At 35.2% G+C, this 11,491-nt stretch overlaps 1 protein-coding gene across 1 annotated transcript; it reads left to right on the top strand.

The window, feature by feature from the left end:
• Positions 1-4,484: 4,484 nt before the first annotated feature.
• On the top strand, positions 4,485-10,387 carry LOC144434554 (S-acyl fatty acid synthase thioesterase, medium chain-like). The gene is made up of 6 exons (XM_078123022.1): positions 4,485-4,820; positions 5,740-5,878; positions 7,105-7,204; positions 7,714-7,886; positions 8,706-8,791; positions 9,675-10,387. The coding sequence occupies exons 1-6, from the start codon at positions 4,691-4,693 to the stop codon at positions 9,818-9,820; spliced, it is 774 nt and encodes a 257-aa protein (XP_077979148.1). The 5' UTR covers positions 4,485-4,690; the 3' UTR covers positions 9,821-10,387.
• The last annotated feature ends 1,104 nt before the right edge of the window (positions 10,388-11,491 follow it).

Here is an 11,491-nt window from a genome sequence, read left to right as displayed (position 1 = left end):
ATTTACTGATGGGCAAACTTCTGAAATTGTAACTTTCTTTATTAAAAAAAATATCTATTTCTTAATCTTTTAGTAAAATGTTTCTCTCTTTTGTGTAAAAATATGTTGGTGATACACAGTTATAAAACAATAAAGAAATATTAGCACAAATATAGTTTTAATTCCCAATTTTATTCTTAAACTGCTTTATTGAGTTATAAACACTGACTTCAGTGGTCAATGTAGTTTCATATTATTTGCTCAAGTTGAAAACACAAAGTAATTTTAAAAATCCATTAAAAATCGAAAATAAATACCCCATTTCTCATCCGTATGGCCTTAAAATACAAATGAGTTAACAACAAGGGAGAACCCTCCTGGGAGAACCCGGTTTTCATAGAAGAAATTGGATGATAAAAGAAAATTGGAGAACAAAATTTGCCACAATGTCTCTCTAGATTTGTTGGATTTATAATATCACGGCAATGATACCACCCCCACCCCCACCCCAACCCCCACGACCACATGTATGCAACAGCTTTGATCATAACAATAAGGCTGCATTCACAAATAATGGGCAGGGGGGGTCGGAGGAATTGAGGGGGGGGGCTTGAAAATCTGGAGGATGGTGGAGGGGGGACTTGAAAATTTTTGGGTTTTTTTTTGGTTTTTTTTTTGGGGGGGGGGGGGCTAAAAATATTTTTCACATATAATAATGATGATGAAAACACATTTTGAGATACCCAATGTCTTTTTACTAACTTAAGTGTGTGTTGAGTGCTTATTTCGCCCATTGTTGATCACAACTATTAAACCAACTGTAAAATGAGCACAGGAAGAGACTGCACAATATAGATAGCCCAAAATCACTACAAAATGAGTATGACATAGTCTATGGACAATTTCAAAGCATTGCACTATTTATCATACTCGACATCGGCTGATGGCATGTTGAACTGTCCTGAAGTGAATTTTAATCTTTTAAATAAACGTTTTAAACTACCTTGAACTACATAAATAAATAGATAAATAAATAAATAACAATGATAAATAAAACTCTTCCAAAAAACATGTATATAAAGTCCTTTATGATTTCAGGCAGAAAGTACTTGTGACATTTCTTACAATTTATATTTGTAAAATGAATGTAAACTGGTAAATAAAAAATATATAATTATACATAAATTTTGTAAAAATTAAATAGTTTACAGCCGTTTCGACAAAATAAAGAACGATAATGTTTACATAGATGTTGATAGATGGTTTCCAACTTTGTCTCAACATTTGCTACAACATTGACAGACATTGTTGAAGTTACACTAAAACTTAAAGATACTATCAGCAGTATTAAACACCAGGGTGCACACACAAAGTAGTCGCCTTGTCTGGAAATACTAGTCCCATGTATTTTTGAATGATATTGCTTCTACGTACAATAGTAAGTAATTCTACTTTAAACATGTGCATTTTTTCATAGTCATAATTTGCAGTTATTTACATGGACTCATTCAAACACAAAATTGATGACCAAATATCTCTGAAAAGACAGCAATACTTAGTCAAGGAAAAGCAGACAACTCTTTGTACACTATAAAGTTGTCTAATTCATTCAGGCAAACCCATTGACTACTTATCAGTATCCAACTGTGATAAGATGTAAAATCTTCAAGTACTTCACTGTACACTTCCACAAGTGAAGCAAATGTTGAAACAAAGTTGGAAACCAATACTACTAATCTATCAACATCTATGTAAACATTATCATTCTTAAATTTGTCGAATCAGCTGTAATCGTTTAAAAGTTAATAGTTGTTATCCATTTGTACCTGATTGATTATTGAAAGTTTTGAGCAAAGGACATCAAGCTCTGCATCTGAAGGCACATTTTGATAAATGTGAAATGAGTATAAATAGCCTGTCAGGCTGTCACTGATATTTGGTTGGTGGTGGTGGATCAACAGGTTTGATACTAATACAAATACATAGTTACAAATAAGATTGTTGTTGAGACCCTTCATAGGGCTAATAACCACACGGACTAATAGTCTTTGCAAATTAGGCTCATCTAAAATGTCTAGAGATGCAGAGCTCATTGTGTAGTACTATTGAGTGAAACTTTCTCCAACAGAACATAAGTGATTCTTCAACCAGCTCTGATACTGACAGTTATTCTGACAGTGACAATGATTCATCTGACTCAGATATAGTGGAAAGGGAGTTTGGGTCACCTGAAGTCAGTGAGAGTGAAATTTATATGTATACAAGATCAGGCCGGAGAGCAACAACATGGAAGACCAGAAGAATTGATGAATAGTTGTACAAAGAGACAGTCAATTACAAAAGAATTGTTGCAAACTGAAACATTGTATACAATAATGGCCACCATTTTACCTGTTATTTCCATGGATCTGCATCATAGCTACCATGGTGTGTATTTATTTGCTTGGAATACATACAAGACTGTCGGTGTTTGGCTGAAAGGACAGAGTTGCCCTATTTTAAAAGTTTACATGTATATTTTTATTTTGAATGCAAATTTGTATATGCTGTTTGCAAAAGACTGTACAGTCTAATTGTCTCTAGATCCATTAATTTTAAAAACACTATGCAAAAATAATATTGGAAAGTATTCATGTAAATTTGTTAACATGGTAGGAGTATGGCTTTAAAAATAATTCAGCACTGTTCAGCTAAAAAACATTAGTGAAACTGGAGAACTAAAAATCATGTCAAAATTTGACAGCCTTTTAACAAAAAAGGGTGCAAAACATGTATATACACAAGTTCCTGTATAAAAAACAACTAACATTAATTACCCTGTATTTAGCTTCAATATACACTCAAGTAATGTTAAAGTCGTAAGCGTGTCAGTCACTAATACTATCCCTGGTTATATTATCATTATTATTTCTTATTTGGGTTGTAAACATTAAGTTCTAATGTGAAAAGTGATATTCCATGACTGAGGAAAGTTGTTGTGTTAGTATAAGTTGTAGATCTAGCAAACACTTAGCCAAAACCCACACCACTTTCTGCTACGAAATGTTACATTTGCTACGCTTCAACTGGCCACATAGGTAAAATCATGTGAATGTTTCGGTCCCCGTACTTCGAGTCCATGTCTCGTTTAGATTTATAAACGATTTATAAACGTTTACTAGTGTTGTTGGGGCGAGTTGAAAATGGGACGAGTTAAAAATGGGGCGAGTTGAAATTGGGGCGAGTTAAAATGAGACGAGTTGAAATTGGGACGAAGTGAATCGCAATCTGTATGTATGTATGTATGTATGTATGTATGTATGTATGTATGTATGTATGTGTGTGTGTGTGTATGTATTTAGGTATATGTATGTATGTATGTGTGTGTGTGTGTGTGTGTGTGTGTACACGTGTATGTGTATGGCTATATATATGTTATAAAAAATAAATGTGTGTGGGGGAGGATTGAAAATTTCTGACCATGTGGAGGGGGATCTGAATTTTTTGGGGTTATGGGGGGGGAACTTAAAAAAAAATCTAAATATTGTCATCCTTCCTCCGATACCACCCCCACCCCCATCCCAATCCCCACGACCACATGTATGCAACAGCTTTGATCGTAACAATAAATCTAATTGACTGTCGACAGTGCCTTTTTGCTGCGTTTTATCTATAACTAAAGTCGTTGCCTCACTCCGATCCGGAGCAATACTACAACCACGTACTGATCAGCGAGTGGCTTCGGCACTCACATCTCGTGCCTTCGGCAAACGCAGTTCCTATCAGTACGCATTATCCAGTGGATCCGCGGAGCGAGATGACGACTTTGATTTAGATGAAACGTAGCAAAAAAGGCACGAACGACTGTCGACAGTCCATAACACTAATTGTGTATAACATACGCCTCCATCTAATTTGCATGTCTAGGTCCGACTGTGGGAGTGCACTTTCATTTACAGTGTAATAACAACATTACCAAACAACTTGAAGAAAAAAGGGCGGAACATATATTTGTTACTTAAAAACTTCAAAATTGAAAGCAATGTGTTTAATTATATTGAGGTAACTACATTCGGAACTAAAATTCACGATATATTCGCTTTATAGCAATCATTCGCTTTCGAATTTCGTTTCACTTTCGCCCACAATTTGCATTAAAATTGTAACGCACGTCGGACCAAATAATTTTGATTATTATTTGACGAGATGAATCAAACCAAATTTTAAATCCTGAAAAAAAATCTTACTTGTTCGGGCTGAAATTGCCACTTATCAGTCACGATTTTGCCAAGGTAGATGTCTTGATACCGGTTTCTGTCCTTCGACCCTCTGATTCTAAAGATAGCATCCGCTCTCAGATTTTCGACCCCTGGGATAAAGTTGGCCTTGAACAACTTTGAATGAGTGATGAACGAGGGCGCTATCACGTGTTGCATGTTAAAGGTCGGTGAACCCGGAAATGTGCGAACCCGGAAATATGTGTAGTTATACAGTTACTGAAATACCGTTTGTTTTCATCGCATCACTCACGACGTGAAGGTACTGGTATCAGTGTACCCTCATCTTCGTTAAACTTTCGTAATATTAAAGGAAAAATCGTAGACTGAATCACCGTAACGAACGCCTGGATACGAATCCCGGAGTACAGATAATAGTTATACTGCAATTCCACCTGCTTCTGTTTGAATCAACCCTGAGACAACGGGCGGGAGTGATACCACTACCAGGCAAGATGACTGACCAACTAGTATATTGTCTTAGTAAACCAAATGCATTATATCGCGTGTTCTGTTTTCCTTGGGCTGGGGGAGGAGCCAGGTTTTATGGAAATTGGGGAAAGCTGTTTCCATCTTCCGTTGAAGGTAAGTAATTTTTCCATATACATAACGAATGTCACACTGATCACGAAATACCACCCATCATGCACAGATATACCATATAGACAACTACATGTATATTTTCATTCTTGAAGTCGAATTTTTGAATTGGATTTACTTTGTCATCAATTTTAGATGACATATTTTGCGTAAAATTTTTAAATTGTGTTGAGAGCAAAGGTCAATGATCAATGTAAGAAAAGTGGGTGACACTGGCTTGTTCTATGGTGGTCTCATGAAGTTAGTCTCCAAGATTACTTCACTTATGGAGTGTACAATAAATTTCAGAACTTGAAGATTTTAATATCTTATCACAGTTGGATACTGATAAGTAGTCAATGCATTTGCCTGAATGAATAGACAACGTTGTGTAAGGAGTTTCCTGCTTTTCCTTGACTAAGTAAGTCTTGCTTTCATTTCTGAGATATATGCTCATCAATTTTGTGTCTAAATGGGTCCTTGTAAATACCTGCAAATTATAACTGAAAAAAATGTACATGTTCAAAGTAGAATTACTTATTATTCTGTAGCAGCCATATCATTCAAAAATACTCTGGTCTAGTATTTCCAGACAAGGCAACTGCTATTAAAATGTGTGCACCTAAGTTTTAGTGTAACTTCAACAATGTCTGTCACTGTTATAGCAAATGTTGAGACAAAGTTGGAAATTAATACCAGCAATCTATCAACATATATGTAAACATTTTCCTTCTTTAAAAAAAAAAAGAAGTAAACTGAGGCTTTTGTAAATTAAGTAGTCCTACTGCTCTGGACATGACTTCAACCATTTCCTGCAAGGATTTAAAGGAAAATCTCTTGAACTTTTGATAAAATAAAGTTCATGTAAGTGCAAATGTTTTATCTACATGTCATGATGTCTGTATTTATCTTTCCTTTTATGCAGTGTGTTCAATAAGACTTCCAGGCAGGGAATCCCGATACTCAGACCCACACTATGAAGATGCAGCTGTGCTAGTCAAAGACATCTCCCAGGCATTGCTACCAAAATTTAAAGAGAAACCCTTTGTCATCTTTGGACACAGGTGAGTGATATATTTTCTGTTTGGCTGATGATTGAGTCTTTAAAGGGGAAGAATACTATATTCAATAAAAAATATAGATGTTAAATGAGATAAAATGTGTTGGTGTTTTTCACTCTCACTTATCAGTATGGAGCTGGTATTGATCCAAACTTAGGTGGAAGTGACGTATGGACCTTGCTGTGCAACTTCCATCAAATACATTGTCCAATATTTATGTTGTAATTGTATAGCAATATGTAATATTAGTAAGTTATTTTATTATAGTGACATGAGGTAATAAGATACCTCCCAGTCCATCAGGTTTATAAGTCATCTTGAACAAAAGAAAATGATACATTGACATTATAGAGGGGTTACAGTGAAAAAAAAGGTAATTGTACATTCAGTGTGCAAGGAAATAAATTAACTCTGATATAAAGTTTCATTGCATCTTTAAAAAAAAAGCAGCTTCAGTGAATTTTGTTGTATTTCTAACCTGATTTAAATATGTTTAATGACAGTTCCCTAGCAAGATCCCCATTTGTTACTTTTATTTGGCCTAAGTTCAGATCAATACTGGTTGGTGAATAAAAGTAACACATTTTATTTTGTTTTAACATCCAAATACAAGGACCAAATTCCACATTCCGAAAGCCCACTCTCGTTCCTTCAGATACAGGGCATCCATCGCTGCAAATAGTTCATAAATTTAATGCCCTTTGTACTCTCTCCTCAAGATGGTCATTATTGTACAGAGCTTAAATTTGTGTCTGTTATGTATATTTGTATTTTAAATCTGTTTTGTATTTGTTTTATCTTGCAATTGCATGAAAAGCCATTTAATGGATGCACTGCCGTTTTATAAATAAATAAATAATAATAATTTATCAACAAATTGAATGCACAAGGTATTCTTCTCCTTTAAGACTTTCATCTTCAGATATTCCTATCAGTATGATTTGATTCTTGCCTTTTATATAGTCATCAGGCTCACGTTTGTAGTCCAGGACCTGAAAGTTTGCTACCATTTTGTTCTTACTGGCTAAAGTCCTAAGTCAAAATTTGAACCATGGTTGTGCCCATAACAGTCAGCATAGCTGTATAAATGGAGATCTGGTAGAAATGAGAGTGTTGTGCTAAGTATTGAAACTAGTGTGCCTCGTAACAAAAACACAGTGTAAGCTACCCAGGGATGTTTGGGCTGTATGAATCATTCCTGTTCACTAATATACATTTTGTATTTTCAGTATGGGAGCCCACATAGGTTTTGAAATTGCACTTCATTTAAAAAAGAATTACCAAATAGAACCTGTCCATCTAATAGTGTCAGGAACTTCAGCCCCACATGTGAGTACAATCTATGTTATTCTAATGTTACTCTCTCATTTTGTCTTTCATGCCGAAAAATCTGTGTATCAAAATGTTTTGCATGAATTTCTTTCTCTATAAGAGTTAATGCTATAGCAATCAGTAATGATACCGAAATTACAATACCACTAATCAATGTTTACCATATTAGCAAAACCAAAGTTGTGAAATTTGTGCATATACTCCGATGTCAAAACATTTTACTTACTAATGAGGTACCAATTTATGAAGTTTTGATTCTGTGACCTCATATGATTTATTAAAGGTGAGAGTGATTTTGTCTACAAATGCATGTTTGTCGTGCCATTATCTCACCAGCAATGAAGTTGGGTTATTTTTTTATCTTGCCATAGAGGGCGCTATTTTTGTTTTTAGATTCAAGAAAGGTTGTGTCTGTGTGGTCATGAGAAACATGGAAGTAAATACCATTTTTGTTACTACTGTAAATTTTAGTACACATAACTTTATGGATTTTTTTACTTTTACAGTCTGAATTAAGGAAATCCAGTCGACTAAATCTATCCAGTTTGCCAGACAAGGAGTTTGTAGAGAGAATTAAACAAATTGGTGGTACTCCAAAAGAAGTTGCCAACAATGCAGAATTAATGAAAATATTTATACCAACTCTGAAAGCAGATTTTAAAATCATAGAAAATTATGAGTAAGTTTACAAATCATGTGCTGCAGATCTGTTCTTCACTTTCACTTTTCTTTATGTTACTGTTTTCTCACCTCTGGTTTCAGCATAGACATGATTTTAAAATACTTTTAAATTTGTATGATACCCATAGCTGTTCCTCTAAGATGTAAAAAGAATTCACTTACTCATTTCCTGGGGGGGGGGGTACTTGGGTGGGTAATGGGTACATATGTATCCTGGTGGACAAAAATTACAACCACAAACTCTACAAAAATTGAAAAATGATGACTGAAAACACCCCATGGAAACAACCGTATTCAAAATATGGGGTCAAAAGTCGTACGTGCATTCAAAGAGGTGGGTCAAACCTCTACATAATGCTTTAAAAATCAAGACTCAAAAGTCTACATTAGTTGAACAAGGGGGGTCAAAACCGCAGTACATACGTATATACCCTTTCTATGGGAGTACCCCCCCCCCCCCCCCCCGACTCATTTATAGTGTTCATTATCAAGTATACAAAAGTAACCATCTCAGTTGCTTTGATTTTAAGCCTTGCATATGACTCTTTCAATTACTGTAGTCAATTTGTAAACATCTGGAGTTTTGACCAAATTTGTAATGATTTCTGCTTGGGCATCCATCATCAAGAATGTGTATAAGAGCAGTCTGGCCTAACCCTTGAGTAGACATAAATACGACAATACGGTCACATGTATATGTTATCATTATTTTACAATTTACATCATCACATCAAATCAAGTAAAAGTGACTTTTGATATTATAATTCTGGTTTCTTTCTTAAGTTTTAAATGTTGTATTTGATTTTCCTTTTGGTAGTTATGTATTACCAGCATCTGGTCCAGTTCTGACATGTCCAGTGACTGTATTTGATGGTACAGAAGACCGACCTCATGACCTCAAAGGTAAGTGCATATCAGCTCATTATATTAAGATAGGCTGATGTTCATCGTTGAGGGCGCTTTTACAGCGCTCTTATATGTTATGATAGAAATGTGAGATCAAAGAGTAGAAAACACAGGTATTTGCAGAATTTGAATCTTGTTTTAAACTGAAGGAAAACAAATACAAACATCACCATTGTAGAACAAAAAGTTACCAAAAGCCTTGCCAAAATTTTAATGAGTATAAAGTTGGCGTCAGATTCAGATTCAGATTCAGATAGCATCATATCGAGCGTCAGATAGCATCAGATCCGAAGACACCCAATGGACTCACTCAAACCTGAAATAATACCATTGAGACTACAGGGAAAGATTTTGCAATGCAACCTTTTGATGGAAGTTGGAATGTCTCTGCTTGCACAATTTTTATTTGGGAAAAATACGTGAAATAGAGTTGAAATACTTGCCACCGAGACATTGATAGCCCAAGTTCAGCCACTGTATGTATGTTCGTTGGTTGATACATTTTGCTAATAATGTACATGGCATCAGTAAAGGGGTCAGTAAAAATTAAGTTTATGTAAGTAATATGTTGCCATTTTTCAAAATTTGAAATTTGAAATTTAAAATTTGTGCAAGCAGAGATATTGCAACTTCCATCAAAAGGTAAGCAGAATCTTTCCCTGTAGTCTCAATGGTATTATTTCAGGTTTGATTGAGTCTGTCAGGTGTCTTTGGATCTGACGCTATCTGATGCTCAATATGATGCTCAGTATGACGCTACCTGAATCTAAATCTGAATCTGACACCAACTTTATACTCGTAGAATTTTACACCAAATTTGTCAATACATACCAGCACTAATACATGTATACTCATTGTTTGTTGTTTCTTTTCTCCACAGCATGGGGCCAGCTTTCCAAAGGAGATTTTACCTCACAAATGATGCCTGGTGGGCATTTCTATCTTTTTGACAAAGACAATGAGAAGAAATTAGTGGACTATATCACCCAAATATTTCACATCAATGATATGCTAGATATTTGTTGACAAAACTCAAAAAAGCAAAACAGAACAATTTAGGTGTCCCGAATGTGAGAGGATCTTTAGGCACTGACAGTGGTAATATGAAATTCAGAACAGATCAAAAGCCTTGGTTGGGTGTTGAGAGTTTCTTGAGATAGTAAAACCAAAAACAGGTCTCTAGGCTAGAGAGTTTCTTGAGATAGTAACACCAAGACAAGTCTCTGGCTTAGAGAACTTCTTGAGATGGTAACATCAAGACAAGTCTCTGGCTTAGAGAGCTTCTTGAGATAGTAGCATCAAGACAAGTCTCTAGGCTAAAGAACTTCTTGAGATGGTAACACCAAGACAAGTCTCTGGGCTAGAGAGCTTCTTGAGATGGTAACACCAAGACAAGTCTCCGGTATCATCAAAACTTGTTTTTAAAAAACACATATGAAACCATTATGCTCATATGACACTATCAACAGAAATGTCTGGCTTTGTGCAATATGACATGTTAGAGAATGGAAACATTTAATGAAGCTGAAAAGAAAGCCTCCTGGGGAACTAGAACAAGCTCACAGTAAATATATTTCCAGCACCAATGGTGTTGTAGCGCAAATGTACAGTTTTAAAAATGCTTATCCAGTAAACAATAAATAAGTCAAAAAAACTTTACTTGTCAGGGTTTTTACACACACAGTATGTCATCATGACTCATGCATATACTAATTAGCCAATAATTAAAAAGCTCATTTTTAACCATGTTCCACCAATTAGATTTTTCTAGATTTTTTATGTTGTTCAGCATAAAATTCTGAGCAAGACGCACTAAATATAATTTCTGTTGCAATTAGTTCAAGGTTTGAACCAAGGGTTTCGCTAGATTGACTAGACTAATTAGGATAATATATGACACAGTCACTATTGTATATTTGCCTGCATCACAATCTTCAAACTTTTAAAAATACAAAGTTGTGATTCTATGCACCATTTCCAACCCATTTCTTAATTTAATGCATATCCCATAATACTAAACCTTCTAAATCTGAAGAAAAAAAACACTATTAAAACTTTGAACACGGTTTATTGTCTCTTAAATTCACAATAAACCCACAAAAGGAATAGTGTAAAGTCTCTGGATGAAATGTCTCCAAAGATGGCATGGTGTCTTCAGAGTCTTCAAATGTCCCAAAACAAGTTCGAAGGCCAGTTCCAAAGACGTACAACTAACCCGGCTGACTGAGGATGCATACACTTCCGTACCTGTTTTCCGACTACTATCTGTCTGACATGGTCGTACTGTTCCCACTTTCATCGCTGAGGGCACTGCATGTTAGAACCCATTCACTACACCTCAGACCACTAATGAAGCTAGTAGTGGTCTAAGATACAAATGTAATAACAAACAACCTGAAGAAAGGGGCTGAACATATATTTGCTTCGTTTCAAAATTGAAAGTAATGTGTTTAATTCTATTGAGGTAACTACATTCGGAACTAAAAATCACGATATATCGCTTTATATCAATCATTCGCTTTCGTTTCACTTTCGCCCACAATTTGCATGTTAAAATTGTAACGGACGTCGGACCAAATATTATTTTGATTATTATTTGACGAGATGAATCAAACCAAATTTTAAATCCTGAAAAAAAAAAGTTCTTACTTGTTCGGGCTGAAATTGCCACTTATCAGTCATGATTTTGCCAAGGTA

The sequence above is a fragment of the Glandiceps talaboti genome, chromosome 4 (assembly GCF_964340395.1).
Source record: "Glandiceps talaboti chromosome 4, keGlaTala1.1, whole genome shotgun sequence".
NCBI lineage: Eukaryota > Metazoa > Hemichordata > Enteropneusta > Spengelidae > Glandiceps > Glandiceps talaboti.
The sequence above is the reverse complement of the archived record's forward strand: the minus strand, read 5'-3'. Positions and strand labels throughout refer to the sequence as shown.